The 19,021-nt window shown below is 45.6% G+C and overlaps 1 protein-coding gene and 2 long non-coding RNA genes across 6 annotated transcripts; 2 read left to right on the top strand and 1 right to left on the bottom strand.

The window, feature by feature from the left end:
* The first annotated feature begins 967 nt into the window (after positions 1 to 967).
* LOC149336047 (uncharacterized) lies at positions 968 to 12,399 on the top strand. The gene is made up of 2 exons (XR_016284139.1): positions 968 to 1,151; positions 2,704 to 12,399. It is a non-coding gene; the product is annotated as an uncharacterized LOC149336047 (long non-coding RNA).
* On the bottom strand, positions 7,355 to 12,432 carry LOC149336046 (uncharacterized). Of its 2 annotated transcripts, none has more exons than XM_089552537.1 (2): positions 12,017 to 12,432; positions 7,355 to 9,150 (listed from the first exon to the last, which is right to left on the bottom strand). In XM_089552537.1, the coding sequence occupies exons 1-2, from the start codon at positions 12,299 to 12,301 to the stop codon at positions 8,011 to 8,013; spliced, it is 1,425 nt and encodes a 474-aa protein (XP_089408663.1). In that variant the 5' UTR covers positions 12,302 to 12,432; the 3' UTR covers positions 7,355 to 8,010. The 2 variants fall into 2 exon arrangements, with proteins under 2 accessions (XP_089408663.1, XP_089408664.1); XM_089552538.1 differs by lacking the exon at positions 12,017 to 12,432 and adding an exon at positions 10,834 to 11,929.
* Positions 12,433 to 13,341: 909 nt separating this feature from the next.
* Positions 13,342 to 15,768, top strand: LOC149336045 (uncharacterized). Of its 3 annotated transcripts, XR_016284138.1 has the most exons (4): positions 13,356 to 13,739; positions 14,574 to 14,722; positions 14,861 to 15,197; positions 15,396 to 15,768. It is a non-coding gene; the product is annotated as an uncharacterized LOC149336045 (long non-coding RNA). The 3 variants fall into 3 exon arrangements; XR_016284137.1 differs by having other exon boundaries at positions 13,342 to 13,739; positions 14,408 to 14,722; positions 14,861 to 15,768; XR_016284136.1 differs by having other exon boundaries at positions 13,359 to 13,739; positions 14,861 to 15,768.
* The last annotated feature ends 3,253 nt before the right edge of the window (positions 15,769 to 19,021 follow it).

The raw sequence follows: 19,021 nt of genomic DNA, 5'->3' as shown, positions 1-19,021 counted from the left end.
TGGGTGGAGTAGGTGAACGAGTGGGCATCGCTTTCAAGGATGTGAAGAAAAAACTCAGCGCGATGGCAAGCAATTTAGACGACATGTCGCAAGGTGAAAGCATGTGTTGCCCCCATCAACTCTTAAATTACCACAAAAGCTGCATGGAGAAGACATTCGCAACTGTTTAACAATGTACCTCAACTTCTTTGTCACCTCAGGAACGAGTCAGAAAAAAACTGCCTGCGTATGCCTAGTCATTCAGTGTCGAAGCGCGCCAACAAAGCTGGTGCAGCGGCTGAAAGTGCAGGCAGTGCCGGCCGGACGAGCGCCGCTCGATGGATGGATGGATGGATAGGAGCGCCCCCTTTGAAACGGGGTGGTGGCAATTGCCACCATGCTCAGCTTTTCTTTATTATTTTTTTTTGTTTACTGTGTTGGCAATTCTCATTAAGATTCTCCATCAACTTTGCCTACGGTTTCCTACTATTCTAACCTTATGCCACATCTCTGCTTTTCAACCACCAATCCTCCAATCGCTTTTTGCTGACTTCCACTGCAGATTTATTTACATGACCATTGTTATCTTTAAACCCTAGGGCCTCAGAAAGAGTGACTGTGCCTGCATCGACATCCGGATGGATACCATCACATTTGATTATGAGGTGTTCAATTGTTTCCACAGATCTACCACACACTGCACATGTGTCATCTTCTTCGTTAAATTTCTTTTTGTAGCTGCGCGTTCTAAGACACCCTGATCTAGCTTCAAAAAGTAGGGCACTGCCTCTTGAGTTATCATAGAAAAATTCTTTCCTGATCTGCCTTTTCCAGAATCGATATAGTTCTACACTATGTCGATGCTTAGGCTAAGACCGCCACCTCGCGGCGTTTTAGGGAACTAGCAGCATTACACCGTGGCCTCCGCGATCGCAGCGCGATGAGCAACGGCGCGCCGCTGGAGCAGATCGCGGCGGCCACGATTACACTCTTCTGCTGGGCGAGGCGCCGAATGGGACGGCCGGAGCAACGGCGCGCGCCGCCGCCGGAGCAGATCGCGGCGGCCACGGCTAGAGTAACCAAACTAAAGGGAGTGCTTTTCGGGGGCAGCTAACAACAGTGGGGTGCAGTGCGGGAAAGTGAACGCAGGGGACGAAGGCGTCCCCACAATGGTCAGTAAAGTAGTGTGTCTTGGTTTCTACTGCACTGATGGCGTAGTTTGATTCTGCAAATGTTCTCTGCCTCACCAAGTCCAAACTGATTCCAAAATGTGTGATGGTGGTTGGTTGTAGCTTTAGCTCTAGTTGAAGACAATCTTCGACAGCTTGGATGAAGGCAGAGTCTCTCTTTGGATCCTTATTGTAGTCACCAGTCATGACTACCAATTCTCATTCAATGCGGCTCCGGTAGCCATAACGTCCAGCGCAGTTTTGGTGCTGGTCTGGGGAGAGAGAATAAACTTTATTTATAGAGTCTTTGAAGAGGAATTCTCTTCTGGCGCAGGCGGGCTACTGTCGCTTGGTGGCCTTGATCTCTTGGATCTCGGCGACCTGGTCAGCTCTCTCTGTGAGCAACTTTTGCTGTCACAGGTCCAAGCTGCGCAGCGCGGTCTCCCACTGCTCCTGTGTGGTTATTCCGCTTAAAGGGTTTTTACTGCAGGCCCATATGATGTGGTTAAGGTTAGCATACTTTCCGCAGCTTTTGCATTCTGCAGAGTATATATCTGGGTGAATTTTGGCTAGTATTGCGGGGCATGGGAATGTGTGCGTTTGGAGCTGCCTGAGAGTGGTTGCTTGCTCTTGCGCAAGCGTGGGGTTGGGCGGGGGATATTCCAATCTGCTCCTTTGATAGAAAGTCGTGATTTCACTAAAAGTGAGTAGATGGTCCTTCGCTGAGCTAGCCCCGTGGTTTGGGAACGCGTCTGGTCCTGCCCGGATAGTTAGTTCTCGGGCTAAGTTGTTGACCTCTCCGTTTCCAGGGAAGCCCGAGTGTGCGGGGGTCCATATTATTTTGACTCGAGTTTCTGGGCGGTATTTGCTAATTAGTTTTGCGGCTGGGGGATGTACTCTGCCTTTTATGAAGTTATTTATCTCAGTTTTTGAGTCGCTTATTACGGTCTTTTCCTGCGAAACTTCTATGTACATGGCGTATGCTATTGCTGTTTCTTCTGCATCTTCCGGACTTTTCGCTGGTATAGTCGCAGCTGCTATGCAGTCTCCTTTGTGGTCAGCTATAGCCACAACATATGCTTTCTTTGTGCCTGTACTCAGCAGCGTCGACATACAGCGCTGACCTGTCGTCTTTAAGTTTATTGTGCATATTTTCCGCGCGGGCATTCCTTCTGCTGATGTTGTGAGGGGGATGCATGTTTTTTTGGGAGGGGTGGTATTATGATACGTTCCCTTATTTCCCCATGGAGATCTCCATGATTTGAGGTGAGTTCGGCCTACATTTCACGTTGACACTTTCTGTAATTTTTCTGCCGGCTGCAGTTTTGGAGAGTCGTGTTATCAGCCCTGTCAACTGCGCCTCAATGAGTTCTTCCGCCGTATTCATTACGCCTAGACTCATGAGCCCAGCTGTTGGGTGCCGTTTTGTATGCCCTGCGTATTAGAGCGCCTATCCTATTTCTTTCCTTTTGCGTGAGTCTGAGATATGGGAGTGCGTAGTATATGCGGCTGAGCACAAATGCTTGCACTACCTTATCGTTTCTTTTTCTTTCAGTCCTCCGTCAAACCTGGGGAGATATATGTACCCCAGTAACAACGACCCCTGTTTCACAGTCTGGCGGAGCGAGCGCCGGCGGCAGCTGCTGCGGTTGCTAGGCGACGGCTCAAGGTCATTCGTGGAGTCGCCGTCACGGCGAAAGTGCGGACACGCTGAAGAGGCGAAACGGTGGGCGTAGTGTTGCTTTCGCGACAAAAATTTTAGAGGGCAGCTCAAAGGCGCCCGCTCCCTGTTTGAGCGGCTTGCTTTGGCGTAACGGGAGGCGGTGACAGCGAAGAGAGAGTGCGAGGAGCAAACAGGAGGAGGTGAATACGGTGACAGTATGCAGTGTTCAGAGTTGCGCGACTGTTTTCCCCGCGCCGCTCGCAACACTATTCGCGAAGCACCGATCACTTGATCCCGCTGACGTATATTGTTCCAATTTGTGTTGGCTCATACCCAGCCAATGAAGTGCACATGCAGCCGCTCCCATCTTGAGCACAGTCTGTTCTCTTATCCTACTGAGGGGGTACTGTGAAGAAACTGCCTTCTCGCGGGGCTTTTGCCATACGAGAAGCGCCTTTCCTGCACAGCTTGGAGGAAAATGTGCTCCCTGCGGATGCATCCATGACGCATCATACGCGCAGCGGCGACTCGCAGCACCAGCGTAGCGCGCGCTGTCGTCTGCACGCTATCATTCGCAAGAGATGGCGCCAAAGTAGCGCGTGCTGGTCGTTCACCCGAAGCGAAGCTCATCAGCAGCAGAACGCCCCAGAGCCGCCTCCGCTCGGCAGTGCGTGTTTCGTATGCGGTCGCCTACGGTTGGAGTGCAAGCAGCAGCTGCGCTCAAAAATCGCATTACCGAGAAGCGTACCAGTCGGTAATGTTTTTTCCAATTTATTAATAACTAAAATAAAAAATGTAAAAACACACCCGTACTTACAACAAATGCGTGCGGACGCTAACATCAATTTTTGCAGAGTCCAGAGGCTACACTACGCTACCATCTACTTCAATATGATGGCAACCTGTCCTTTTCGGCAACGGCATCACTAGTTTTAATGGACTGGCGGAAAAATTAAATCCAATTTTCTCTCCAATAAATGTGCGTCTTTTGCTGCCAAACATGAAAAGAGCAAGATAAATTTTACGAGGAACAAAAACAAGATGGAATTATAGCAGCTTTCTTTAAAATACTGCAGGTGTATCCAGAGACCTCCAATACGGCAACTATGTATCTCTTCGTTCTTTCATTCCCTCTCCTCATGGTGCAGAATTGAGGTGGCCACTGAACATTTCATGTTGACAGCCCTGAATAGCAAGCATGGATCAGAAACCTTCACCTTAAAAGAGTATAGACACTTAATTTTGGTGGCATGTTTTCTTTTCTACAGTGATTTGGAAAACACTACTATGCATGAACAACCACAAGGTATTCTAAAAGTGATTTGGAAAACACTACTATGCATGAACAACCACAAGGTATTCACCTATGACTGCTAAATAATTTACTATCAAATTTTTCCGTCATGTTGTTCGGGTTTGAACAGCCAAGCGATGACTGTGACGCTGAAGTGTGCTTATAGGTTGCGCGAGGCATGAGGAACTCCAACTGCTGATGCTACATTCGTAGTCATTCCGCCTCTTGAGGCAGGCTAGCTTTAGCATTGTAGTGAATTAAAACAACGAAGCAGCGATTATATCGCAGTTTTCTCATGTTTCGCATGACCTATAAGCACACTTTGACGTCACAGTCAGCATTCAGCTGTTGAAACCGAAACAGCACAAGAAATTCGATTATAATTTAGTGGTTATAGGAGAATGCCACATGGTAGTCCATCTATAAAATGCCTAATGCACCATTACAAAGACGAAAACGCACACAAAAGTTAGGTGTCTATAATCTTTTAAGAGCACAGCTCTAAAACATGAAAACACAAATATAGAAAACAAGAAGAAGCGGCTGTCTGCATGCAAGACCAAACCACACTGACTGCCAATGTCACACTTCATTAAACCACTCAAAAAGACTGTGCTCGTGTTTGAGGTTGGGTCATATGGCTGCCAGTTCAGTTATTGAAAAACTGTGTTAGGGCCTTTGTATCTATTGTGCTGTTTGCAGCTGGACGGCGTTTTGTCTTGCACTGGGAGGATGGAACAGTTATGCTCAGTCAACCTTGCTTTTCATACAAGGGAACCATGGCAACAGCAGCTACCATCTAGGTGCTGAATTTTGGTACATAACATTTTGCCCCCAAGCACTCACTCTAGCCTCCAAAAGAAAAGCACGTCTCTGGAAGTTGTCGAAAAAATTTGCTTCTTAGTTTTACATTTTAGTAACTATCAGCCAGCAGGAAAGCACTTCTGAAATTTTTAATGCGAGAACGTTACCTAGAGGACCAGAAATATTTAGAGGATATCTACAAATGGTCCCAATATTAAACATCATTTTCAGAAATCCGTGGAACATTTGTGCGAGCATTCGCAAGAGATCATCTGAAGTGGAAATCCATTTGACTTGCATTTTGGGATATGATCACAATGTCACTTTGTGCATATCGCTGAGACTACAACAGGGGATTTTCTGGAAATGTTCACTGTTAGACACAGTTAAATGAGGTAGGCTTGCTGGACCATCACGAGGAACTTGACTGCACGTGTTCCGGAAAGCTTTTCAAACGGTCTACACTTCAATGTATGCACTAAAAAAGCTCCATGAACGGGGCTTGGAAAGGCACCTTCTTTAGAAGCATGTTTGTTTCTACCTAACGCATCTGTATAATGTTTGTGCAAGTCAGCAGAGCAGACTATGCTTTTTTAAATAAAAGGTATTAGCAACATAATGTTCTTACTTGGATTTCTCGTTTTTGCCGTCACAAGTTCATATTTGATTGAAATAACTTCGCTCGACCAGCAAATGCCACTGGTGCTAACTGAAAGGCCTTGTGTGGGGGACATAGAAGCCCATTGAAAGCCACTACCATGTGTGCAAGTGTGCAGCTCGTCGATAAACTGCATGACGTTTTCTGTTTGTGGCTCAGTGTTTCGTACTGACTGGATTTCCGCGGCAGTGTTTGATATTGATTAGATTGATCAAGTGTCCAGACAATGACACCTGTCCGAGTGAACCATTTCCTTTGTGATTAACTTATATATTGCATTTAAAAAATTTTTTTCGCTTTATCTTTGCAGAATATGCAAAGAAGGTCACGAATATTTTTCCTGCATGCGTGTTTTGCCCAACTGTATCACAATTTCTGTCCGAAAAATTTCTGGTGACATTCCGTGGAGGACCATTACAAGGCAATAGGGACATAGACATGGAATCGACAAAGTGTGGTAATTAAGAAAGGTCCTCTGCAGATAAAATATTTTTGGCAGTGCATTCTGTCAATATCTTTTGGATCTAAAATGGTTGTCTGTTTAAGGAGCTCGTGTCGTAGAAAATCCGGTGTCGTTAACTATGAGCGAAAAATCCACAAAAAATCCCCAGAGAACCAACCAAGGAGGTAGGTTGGTCACCTAGGTCACAAAACTTGTGGCATCATCTCAACCTACTCACCGAATTATGAGCAAACTGTGCACTGTGGCAGGTGGCATTTAAATTAATGACTGGTCGCGAGAGGTTGCTCGGGAAGAGAATCCCGGAGCGCACAAGCCTCACCAGGCGGTGGCGCATCTCTTAAGTGCCATACCGTTGCGCCAGGAGTGGTATGAGGGCTCCCAAGGATCTATAAATGTTAAGTAGAGAATGATGAATTATGTATATGAGTTCATTAACCCATTTAAGGCATCACGTCATAACCTTAAGGCGAAGCTTGAGTGTTCCCGTGACATGGTGGTCGCTGGACACTTAGAAAACTCATTTCATTGCCGCTCTTTTTCCTTTTTTCCCCTCCCCAAGTGTAGGGTAGCCAACTGGGCATCGCCTGGTTAACCTCCCTGCCTTTCCGTCCATTTCTCTCTCTCTCTTGAGTGTCCCCTCCATTTTTTTTTTTCAAGGCAGTACAAAAAATTCAGGGGGCGCTTTGTTGACCTAAAGCGCGGAGAGGCGAAAGCCTTCAGCACGGTGTTGCTGCTAGTGTCACTGATGTGTGGTTATGATGTTAAGGTTCGCCTCTGAGTGTGGAACGCGATAGCGTCTTCCAACGCTGCCAGGGAGTCCACAGAACGCCATCGCCCGTTCGGCTCTATGTCTTGCTTGTTGGTAAATTAGTTTTTGAGGAAAGGAAATGTATCTGTCTTGCAGCTTTAAGGGAAGGCAGGAAGATGGGAGTGAACGAAGACACCGTATTCACTAGACGCGCCTTTGTTCCTTCCAAACCATCGAGCTGGCATGGCGTAGTGGTTACCGTGCTCGTCTCACACTCCGGAGACCCTGGTTCGATTCCCCAACAGGACCAATTTCCTACTTGGTTTTATTTAATTATCTGGTCTGACTAGAAAGCTTAATTAGGCTAATCGGTTAATTAAGCAATGAACTAAACTCAGTTCCACTTAGTTGGAGCATCACTATACGATCCCTTTAATTTGTTGCATGGTTACTAGCCAAGGTACAATTGGCCCCGTTTGAAATTCGCACACTGTGACGTCGCGACCATTTCGACCAATTGAAAAGCGTGACATTTCTGTCAACAACTTCTGCTTACAACGATGAGGCATTGAAGGCTTCCGCCTTAAAATATTTTATTCAGCAGTGCCTTGACATTTGTCCCCATGGTCCGATAATGAAGCGTATAAGCAGAAAGCGGCAGTGCTGTGAAACCGGCATCATCATGGGTTCCTGCTGGCCATGGTCTGCTTGACTATGCTGTCTTGCCGATGTCAGCAGGCACAAAAAGAAAGTACACTGATGAACTTTATAAGGTAACAAATACCGAGATATGTATTGTTACACTGATGGCACAAAATAAGCAGCACTGAGTTCCTGGTCTTTTATAGACAAGATGCGCACTTGGGGCTGTAAGCTAAAAATGCAATTCTAAGAGTTGCATCATATGACCTTGACAACAATTATTTCTCTTTTGCTGTTTACCTGACGAAAATGCCACTGCAGGTCAGACTGGGGAGTGAAACTTCAGTCAAGGAGCAAGAAAGGTAGAAAATTATATCAGACACTGCACTGCAACAATTTCAATCATGGACATGCCCATCCCGCTGCATCTCATTGTCATATTCATTTTGTTGCTTCTTGTCAGGATTCAACCCCATCCTGCGAGGAATATCAAAAAACAGATGTGGTCCCGGAGACAGCTTTTTTTTCTGCTACTGAAAACGTTGCCCTTCTTCTTAAAGGTTTGCAGCTTTTCTGTTCGATGCAAAGCCCTATTCTCTTGCTGCAGTCTTCCGCCTAAATTCTAAAACAAATTCAGTAGTTTTATCCCTGGAGTAACGATCATTTAAAGAGCTCAGGCACCGTAATACCTTGTTTTTCTTGCTCCAAACGAAGTCTTTCGGTACTTTCTTGGCATACTGAACACAAAAATCCTTTAAGGATGGGGAAGTGAGATCACCAGGGTTAAGCAGCCGTACAGTGAGCAAGTCCCATTCAACTGGCTCTGCCCAACTTGAGTAAACTGCAATAAAATTGGCTTCTCCATACAGAAGACATGAAATGTCAACACCAGTTCGGTGCTCGCCAATGTATACAGAAACTTCTTGCATAAACTGGAGATTTAATAAGTGCTCATTTTTATCAAAACTATACCAGTCTTCAAAAATGACGCTGAGCACTACATACATTATAGATGCATCAACCTTGGTGCCATTGCTGACAGCATCTGAAGCTGAGCTACCACTTAAAGCCACCTTCCTAGGAGTTGGAGCCAGGACCCGCTGACTGGTTCCGAGCGCGTACTCTGGGGACTGCGGAAGTGCACTAACAACCTCTAGGGGCAGGGAATGTTTCAAGCTGTTGAAGCCCTCTGTTAGTGCAGCCTTCATCTCATTAAATGCCACCAGAAGTGCATCAAGGTCTTTGGCATTCGGTCCATTTTCTTTGTTTGGTAGGTTGGACTCCTGGTTGTGTGCCATAAGCCTGATGCTAAGGCCATCCAGCATTTCTGCAGTCTCGTTGACTCTTCTTTGTATTGATGTCATGTTTGGTACACTGGATTCCTGGGTGTATGCCACAAGTGTGGTGCTTAGGCCATCTAGTGTTTCTGCAATCTCGTTGACTCTGCTTTGTACTGATGTCAGGGTGTCATGGTATGAGCACGAAACTGCGTCCGGCTTCTGCATGTCACCTGCCGCAGTGGCGGCTCCACCACTCTGGTCGTTTCCCTGTGACGAAGTGCTGCCAGGGCATTTAGCGCGGTAGTGTGTTGGCATGTCCTTGCACAACACACCGTCCCCACACTGAGGGCATGAAGTTTCGTGGAAGATGCACTGTTTCTCGAAGTGCTCGAGCAGCTCTCCAAGGGGACCCTCAAAGTCGCAGCCATGCTGGGCATTCCAGCAGCAAACCTATCCGTGAGAGAGAAAACAAAAAGAAATGAGGTCTGTGCTGGCTGTGAAAACACACATTAGCTACTGTAGTCACCAATGTTTCGAGCAAATTAGGTTACAATCATGTCACATGGTTGCTTTCTACCCATGTCCTTCACGGAAGACGAATTATTGTGATGTGCACAATTCCTCTTTTCTAGCGAACATTCCCATCAGTTAAATATAAACTAGAGGAACAAGTGGCATGAACGAAATAACGGTACTCTGAACCACATAATTAGCTTTCCAATAAAGAACAAATCAGAACAAGAGGCATGGTACCAAACACCCAATACGTTTAACATAAAACCTCCATACAAACTATGAAGGCTACATACTTGCTAGCACAGTATGTTGCCAGGATCTTTAGCAGCAATTTCACCCCCCAAATGGCTAATGTTTGCCTAAAGCCATATGCTAGCTGTCCAGCAAATAAGCAATGCTGCAAGGTTACAATGCCAATTTAAACATAATAAACTTTAAGAGGACCAAATTAGTGCCAGATCCTAAACATTTAAGACTGCATTAATGTTTCGTTGTTTACATATCCAAGCATAAGTATGACAACACTGCTGCAGTGCTGTTGAAGCACTATGATATCTGATTCATGACAAAAACTTCCATGTCCCATTTGAAGCAATACACATATATACATTTAATGGTCTCCCATATGTGCAAGTAGCATACCTCCTGCAGTATCATTCACGCAGCAACAATGGTTTGGAAATGTTCAGGAAAAGGTTTTATAGAATACACCTGAAAATTTTTTTAAACGCACAAAACTCATTACAGGCCCATAATGACTTTGTTGTACAATGCTTTAATTGTAACCTTAATTATTAATTCTTATAATTTCATGATGTAGAAATGCTATTTAGTGCTGTATGCACACCTTAATTGGGCATGCAGCTTTAGCACATTGGTACGCCAAAATATCGCAGCCTGCTTGAATCATGCAAGAAGCCTACACATCTGCACAATGCAAGATGTTATGCAAATCCGAAAAGACTTAGCATTGTATACTTGACACCCGTGTCAGCATACATACAGTACATCTGACAACATAAACAACATTGCACCAAATGCCATCGAAACAGATTAGGCTACAATGGAGAATAGTGAGCACATTTGTCAAAGCTACTGATATGCCATTAAATTTAGACCAAGATTCGACATACAGAAGTGTAATGTGTTGACAATACAGCTGCACCCGCTTATAATGAACGAAGGTGGAGCTACCGTCAAAATATGTATTAGGGCTACGGGCCTGCATCTCAGATAAAAATAACAACCATGGCCCCACCACTCGGTTATAACGAACAAATAGGCGCCATTAATTCGCCCCCGCAGTCGATAAACACACGATTTCCTCCAGTGCGGTGACCGCAGAACATGTCTCAATCCCCGTTATACCCCCAAAGAAAGTGTCCACCCCCCAAAAAACAATAAAAAGGCATCACTGAAATTGCAGTTGCCCGCCGGCCAAGTGCGCCCCGACAGACTACAAGTTCAACTGGTGCGTCAGTGCGTGCCGGCTGGGCAAAGCATGTGGGTAGTGCGCAGATGGCAGATGTTCGCTTGGCATGCACATAGGCTGCGGTAGCTTTGTTGCTGCATCTGTACGACTTCGTCGAGGATCGAAGGTGAGCACGGTAACCCTACCATCTATTGCCGTGGATGCTTCAGTTGCTGTCGGTATTGTTTCCCAAGGCAGCTCATCTGCAAGAAGGGCCTCGGTCAGGAGCACATGACTCCGCTGAAGAGCATAGAGAGCGGCTTGAAAGGGTCTGCTTTGAAGAAATCCCTGTTCACAACGAGCTTTTTAAAGAAGTAAATGCCATTTTTGTATGATTGTATTTTTAGGCTGTAATATGACAAGTTCACTTACTACGAATTTCGGATACAACGAACATAATCCCCGTGACTGCCGTTATAAGTGGGCTCAACTGTGTTACCCTCACGTTTCATGTAAACAACAAAGCAACATCTGAGAATGCTGCACTGTACACTGGTGCACAGTAAGCAATCTCAGTGGAGCATTGGCAAGCAGTGCCTGATACTAAACAACATACACACTAATTTTGAAAACCATGGCTAATTTAAAGAAATGCCTCCCAGACCTATTGTAGAGGTATACGACACTCACAAGTGCGGTGACATCTGTGTCAGTCATCCGGCAGTGTCTCTGTTCCCTCAAGAATTTGCTTTCCCAAATCAGTGACGAGTGAGAAGACTGGCACTGTGCCACAAATTTTGTTTAGTTTGTTTTTGTGCTTGATGTGCTTCCTCTATGACAAGCCTGTAAAAATAAACAATTAGGATGTTATGTCGCTGCCTCTGTTGTCCTGTACCTTAGCACTGTTCCCTGTATTTATCATGAAGACGACTCAACTAGACCATGTCAGCCCTCTTTTTCAACAAGGTAAGTTGTTGGGCGAGTTTTCAGTGATCTTTGCAGAGAGCACTAAATTTGTACTGTTTAGGGCGCATGCAAATTCGATTCCGCGGGCTACAGCAATGATAGTTACACCCTGAATGTGGATACCTACAGGATATATGGTCCGTATAGCATGCGCAGAGAACAAAACACGGCAGGCGTCCACCAAAAGTAGCCAAGAACACCATCAACGGCCACAGGCCGCTCAAGGTATTCCTTCAGCAATTTGCTGTCGGTTAAGGCACTCGAACACATTATAGTGTGAAGAAAAAAATATTTGCAAACGATTAATAACAGTAATGAAAGGCTGAACTCTTGACGGCGGCTTAATTTAGATAATGTGGTACGTTGGTGACCGTTCCATAATGTAATGGGGAGAAGCTGACAAAACTACTTGCGCACGGATACCTTCAGTTTGGCCAGGTGGTCGCGAGGAGCCGAAATCCAGCACACGTTCTTGTCCACTTCAAACGGCGAGCTGTCCATGGCACAGATGGAGTGGCCGTCGCCCTCTGCGCACCCGTCCACGCAAGCCGAGCACAAGGCGTGCCCACAGGGCAAGATGGCCATTTTGATGGGAACGAGGCTGCACAGGTTGCACACCCGCGTCGGCGGCAATGATTCCTTGAATGTGACGGACCTCCGATCGACGCCACTAGCGAAGCCACAGAGGCGGTAGGTTCTGTCTGGCATGTTTGGGCCAATGTTTGAACACGTGCTCCAGCCAGCTACAGTCGTCGCGTCAGAACCCCACCACAAAAAGCATGGAGTTGTTTCCACCACGACAAAAAGGGCGTATTTGTTTTGGCAGTGGCCAGTTCCATCTCGACTTCCGTTCTGACAGGAAACAGCGTCGTGGTCACATGACCTACTTGCGGCTGCTTGCGGACTCGCCGCCAGAGCCGGGCTTCCCCTCGGTATAGTGCCTAGAATACCAGACGCTGTCATCTGCTAGCAGACGACGCAAGCCACGGCCACCACGACGCCGAGGCAACGCCGTGCGCTCGATCATGATACTGAGTCGATTTGAAGAGCGTACTGTCAGCTCCCACGAAACACAAAACGTCTTACGAACGTCTCTGAACAGCTTCAAATGACTACAAACGTCTTGCGCTGTGTTCAAACGTCTCATAGATGTCGACAAGGAGAAGTTTCCTCTGCGTCGTCTCTTAAACATCTGCAGTCAGACGTTTGCTGTGAAACTTCTGTGAAACTTCTGTAGTCAGATGTTTTCTAGACTTAATTGTTTCTAACACGTGGAACTTGAGACCACGTCAAGGAGATGCGCCAGTAATCAGCAGAGTTGCCACCGTGGATTAAACATGCTGTAAATCACGGCACATAAATTAGATGGCTCTCCTGCTTGACGTTTCGAAGAGCAGGCGCGCCGGTGCAAAGACCGCTCTTTGTATTCGAACACAGAAAGCGCGTTTTATCCTACGGAGCCCGAATCACGTTCCACATCGAGTGCAGCTAACCCGCCACTCGTAAGGCTGGATTTAGGCAACATATAATGGCCCTGAAAGCCGATGGTAGTTACGCGAGTGAAAAAATTTGTTTCATGTTGCGAACGCCTGGCGGCAGCATGAGGATTGACAGGCGCAGCGCAGCGCACGCTGCCTTCGCCGAGCTCGCTCGCGCGGTTTATCGCGCAGATCACCCGCGCGCTATCTTTTCGTGGCGGCGTATCTTGGAGGCAATCTTTCTTGAGTCACGCTACACTGTAGTCACGCCGCAGCTTGCTGCTTGGTGTCGCTCCGCACGGTGGCGATGCAGGATAGTTTGCCAAAGTGGTTTTAACCGTTTAAAGCAGAAAAAAATCTTAGTGGAAGCTGCAAGTGCTTAGTTTTACATGAAAGTATTAGATTCAATTTGCTTTTTGGTCCTTTAATGATTTGTTTATTTTTTACGTTTAGAAATTTAGTACTTCATTTGGTCATTTGGCGTTGCAGAGGCTAGCGATAGCTACGCGCGAGAAGCGGGTGCTGCGCACGTTGTAGTACGTTTCGGTGCGCACTTTTTTCCGCGCTGGTTGGCACTTCACGCCGCTGCAGTTCGCATTTTCCCTTTTTTCTGCGGTATCGTTTACTACCAGTGTTGCACTGAGGTGTGAGCCTCGTTTTCTGCAAAAGTAAGTAACCTTCCATTTCTCTTCTGTGGTGAAAGTGTCGACTTTGCCACTAACGCGCCTGATTGAACCTTTGGTTTACAAATCACAAAACAGTATCAGCCAGTGTTTTACATACCAAAGTGCAGCGTTGAATGTTTTAAAACAGGGCATTTGCATGTATTTGAGCTCTTGTTAAGTGGATACAGCTAGGCTGCTATCGCATGCGAGTTGCTTTCTTTACCAAGGCGATGACAAGGTGAACGTGACAAAGCTTCAAACCAACCAGCTTTGTTTAAGCGTACGTTGATAAGGCGCGAATTTTTTCCTACACATTGATTAAAGTCTGTGCTCTATTGCATTCTGGCAGGGTTTTATTCTTGCCAAGGACTCTCATCTGGCCACCTGTGTGCTCCAATTCTCCTTGCTGTGATTGCCGTCAGTGAAACTCGCGTTAAAAAGGCTTTGGTTATCTTAACTGCGTCAAGCTTTTATTTCATTGCGATTGAGAGCCCCGGCACAAAGGTAGTTTACTCAGTGGTGCTGCTCTGCATGTGTGCAGGCTGTGTGACAGTGCAGTGAAGTACACGGCTCTTTGCAGGCATGGCAGCTTTTATTTTTTGGAAAACCGTTGCACTGTGCACAGCTGGCGTTGTCCCTGCTTCAGTGTGTGCATTTCGTTTTGGGTACAGGCTGTTCAACAGTGGTTTTCAGAGGACCTCCTTGCCTGCTCAACTCAAGTTTTGATAAGCACGCTTTGCAGCTGACACCTTTTCTTTCACTTCATGATTTCTTGTATAGGTCTAGGCTCTTTGCTAATGTTCATTCCACAAGCCCCATTATTTGTTTGTCCTTTAGAACTCCAACTGTTGGCCGGAGGAGCAAGGACCTGGTCTAGTTTCACGCAAATTAATAGCAGCACCTTGTACTTGGTTGTTCAGATGACTTGGCCTGGAGATTGTTTCAGTTCTGAGGTGGGAATCTGGACTAATGCTTCTTGCAGTGGTGTAAGTAATCTCTTGCAGTGGTGTAAGTAATCTCTTGCCCACTGTTTGAGCTTCATCGTACAGATTAGAAACGGCTTCTTTGGCAATGCAGTGTTAGGAACCTTATACACACGCACTTTTATTTGTCTTATCTTTCAGATGTGCCCTGTGTGGCTGTCAAGTTAAGGTCCAATATTTAACACATCTATGGTGTATACTGAAGTGATGCAGGCATTACCAGGACAGCAGCATCTCTGCTATGTTTTCATGCGACGGTGCAGGATGTAAAACATCAACCACTTTTGATTCAGCCACATCTTGCAGGTAAGAGAAAGCCTGTTTGCAAGATGCAGCTTAGGAGGTTCTATGAGTACAGTGTGCATCACAGTAAGGCAGTGCACTTGCTATTGACTGCTTGGCTTTCAGTGTCCATGCACGCTGTTTGGATTTTGCTTCTGTTAAAGGCCTCCACAGTGATTGACTTCTGGAGTTTATGGTGAGCCGTAGCACTCTGCTGAAATGCCACTTGCAGTGACACCATATGCATCTATGTTTTTAATTAGCTTATTTTATTGTCTGTGCTGTCACTCCTTGCCATTTCCTGGTCTTATTTGCTTCCGACTCCTCATTGGCCATTCTACATGCACCTGACTGACTGTGCTTTTGGTTACTCTAATATTTTTCCCTTCTGCAGGCTGCTGAACAGAGCTGGATTTGACTTCCCCTTGTTACCGTCTAGTTGGCATCCTCCTTGCAAGAAAATTGATTTTTGGAACACCTAGCGAGCTCTTCAGTGCCATCCACATCACAGCAACTTGCTCATCAACGCATCCGTTGTGAACAAGGCCCGGGGCCGAATGAATTTTTGATTTAACAATTGGTTGCTGCTCGACACTTTCCCGCCATCCAAGTGCTTACCGTTGTAAAGTCAGCCAAACCAGTGAAGCTACCTCCTCCGTGGCTTCTAACATTAATTTCCTGATCCTTTTCTTTTTTGTGTGTGGGTGTATATGCACTGGATTCAATAAAGAGTAACACAGTGACTGAAAAGTGTGCTAGCACATGCATTTATGGCTCATTACTACAGCCATACATCCCTTGTAATGTGGGCTTGTTCGGGTCATTGCAAATCAGTTTTGAGTTCATTTTTTAGTGGTGTATACCAGAAAAATGAACTATAACATTTTTAAAGCTTTAGAGGGTTTAAAGGCAGCACTAAAATGAGTCTTGAAATGCGTAAAATAATACAGGCACCCATTTCGGAAAAAAAAGAAACGTCTAAAAAAATTCTAGAAAAGTTCTACCTCAGAAGTTTTCTAGCCGTATACAAGCGTAGCGTTAGCAGAGCTAATAGAAGGCTAGTAAACGTCTAAGTCTAAAAAACTGCTTAGGTGAAACTTCTTCTAGATGTCAAGCTTTTTTTTCCGAGACATTTTTTAGACGTCTATTAGCGCTTTTTGTGTTTCGTGGGCTTAGCGTAGGTGAATTACAGAACTCAGCTTCGCGGGTATGCTCGCCGCTACTGCTCACGGCGAAGTTCGCACAAAGTAGCCCATCTCGATGCGGATAGGCAGATAGACGAAAGCCTTCGCAAAAATGTTGACTATAAGAGCTATAGCTGCTCCAGTATACGAGTGGTTTACCTACGATGCTTTCATGTAAGCGCGCAGACAACATGTCGCAAAACAAGCGAACAAGAACCTCTTGACACGAGCAAACAAAAAATTCAGGGGCACTTTGGCTCTCTAAAGCGCTGCAAGGCGAAAGTAGGGTGCCTCGATGCCAGCGCCGCTTTCGCGCGCTGGCATCGAGGCACCCTAGGCGAAAGCGTTTCTTGGCGCGCTGTATAGTTTTAATTTTCATAATTTTTATTTTATTTTTGTTTATTTACTTATTTTCATTGTTTATCTTGTTATTTTTCACTTCATTTTTATTTCAATTTTTTTTAATCGTCCTATTTTTATTCCTTTTATTTTATTTACGAAGCCCATGCATTCACTAGATGCGCCTTTATTCATGCTCAAACCTTGAGCGCCTTGAGTCTTCGTGGCGGTGTGGTAGCGTCTCCGCTTCGAATGCCAAAGGCCCTGATTAGATTCCCAGTCTTGACGCAATTTCTTTTTAAGTAGTGACGCCGAAACGCGGACAAATCTGCCGACTTTATGAGGCATTAAAGGCTTTCGCCTTAATACGCGCTCGCAGCTCCGAACGCGCGTCCGTGTGGTGGATTTAAAGAAAATAGAACGAAGATACAGGAACAAAAAGTCTTACGATGGCTCTGAGAGCAGCTACGGACCTCATGTGAAGGTTTAACGCACGATATCGTCCTCCAGGAATGAGTTTGTGTGAAGACTGACGTGGAAGGTGATCTTGGCAAAACTACAGCAACAGCGCACGCGGAAATAGAATAAATATTGCCGCGGCTTGGTTTCGAACTGAACAGATCAGCTTCGCTGGCCACTGCGCGAGGGCGCACTATGCTATCGCCGTACCCCATCACGTCTCGCGCTGTGCATTGTACTACATCGCCGTCTTCATCAACTTCCACCTGCGGCACGAACTGATCAGCTTAACCTCGATAACAGTTTAACCTGAGTCTAGGTATAATATCATCACCAGACATGTGAATGATCCAGCAAAGCAAAACCATGGCGCAACCAGGCTAAACAGATGCTTTCGCATATCTACTTGGCTTAGCTATGTTGAAACCCTACCACTTTGATGGGTAGCGAGCGGGAAAACAAACCTTGGGTCCGGCCATGAACGTTCCTGGCTCAATTTCTGCTGCATCATTTAACTGGCAACGCCTAACACGCCCGACATCGCACGCAAATACAACTGTGGCTTCACACATGCAGACAATGTGGCGAAGCTCGCAATGAGCAGTGGAGAACCCGATTTCAGTGGCCCTACCTGCGGTGAAGCCTTGTTCTATCGCCGACAGTGGCTCTCTGCGTATTTTGTTCTTTTGTCGGGCACTCAAAGAATATCAGGCACTGGTAGTACTTAGACTTTTGCAGAAAAAAAAAAAGCCTTACCCCACTCTTGCCAAGCCAGTACCTGAGATAGTTTTAGCACAACCGTAAGGCAAATACACTAATGCACTGTCAAGCTTGCTTGGCCACATTTGCCCTACGGTTGCAGTTACTGTACAGTGGTGCTAAAACTACGAAATTTTCGCATAGGAAAGAAAAGGACAATGAGGGCACTATTCTGGAGTTTCGAGTTGCAGGCAGCTGATGTCTCATCGTGTTGATGGTGGGATAAAATGGCTGTAGCTTTACGATATTATTTCCCTGCCAGACTTGCTTTTGACCTACACAATAGTGTGGGAAACGGCCAACGAAAAAAAGCAATGGAAGACAAGCACTGCACATACTTTGTGTCCACACAAAAGGAAAGAATGTTACCTTCAACACAAGCTGTACAATTCTGTAGTCTTGATTAGAGACACCAAAGTTTTGGTCAAGTTTTTTTTTTTAATGGTAAGTGACATATTGTTATGCATAGATAACCACGTTGGGTCACCTGCTTCAGCTAAATAATCTGCATTTTCATTTTGTTCTCTTTAGCTGAATCATTCTGACCGCCAAACTGACATCACTGACAAGTTCAGACAGTGTTGAGGCCGCAAGAGTAATAAAAACCTACGACAAAACTCCCTCTCTGCTATTCAGGTGTTGCTGGGCTCCATTTGCTTGTGAATTATTCTGACCTAAAGGACTGCCATGTGGTCATTCTAACCAGTGCATATGCAAAGCCCATAAGTGTCCCGTTTGCCCCAGACAAAGCAAAAAATCTGGGTGCAGTTTTGCATTTCGGGTGCCCCTGTGCATGGCACTCTCGTGCACTAGAGGAGTTGGGCAGGCCTCACAAAGGGTAGGAATATGCTCGACCATTTTCATTGAGCAGACAGAGATACTACTGCAACAGCCGTAATAGTCTATAGTATAAAATGTTTACGGGCAACATTATACACACTAACATCCTACACTCAAACACTCTTGACCCTCATTTTCAGCCATTTCACTGAGCTCATCCTTTGTCTAGAATTTTCTTTCACTGAGTATTTACAGAATCTCCTACCTATGACTTCAAGGTGGTGTGCGCATGAGAAAAGCACCCTTTATATACCATGTGTGTGTTTCAGGGAAGACTTTCTGTAATTCTCAAAAATAGGCTTTTTGAGGTAAAAATATTGGTTTTTCACCATTGTATTATCAGTGCTGACGGACACAAGAAAACCGGTGAATTGTTTTAAGTCTTAAGCTGGTTAACTCATTTTTAATAATTAACTTTTTAACTATTAGAGATAGGCAC

Source organism: Amblyomma mixtum, chromosome 7 (genome assembly GCF_055824585.1).
Source record: "Amblyomma mixtum isolate Tamu chromosome 7, ASM5582458v1, whole genome shotgun sequence".
In the NCBI taxonomy this organism is placed as follows: Eukaryota; Metazoa; Arthropoda; class Arachnida; order Ixodida; family Ixodidae; genus Amblyomma; species Amblyomma mixtum.
Note: the sequence above shows the minus strand (reverse complement) of the source record. Positions and strands in the feature narration are given on the sequence as shown.

What these genes read in the sequence shown, in the direction of transcription:
- LOC149336046 (XM_089552537.1), bottom strand. Translation starts at nt 12,301, where the DNA reads ATGCCAGACAGAACCTACCGCCTCTGTGGCTTCGCTAGTGGCGTCGAT. An exon ending in ACCACCTGGCCAAACTGAAG is followed by an intron (nt 9,151 to 12,016) that starts GTATCCGTGCGC and finishes TCTCACGGATAG; the next exon opens with GTTTGCTGCTGGAATGCCCA.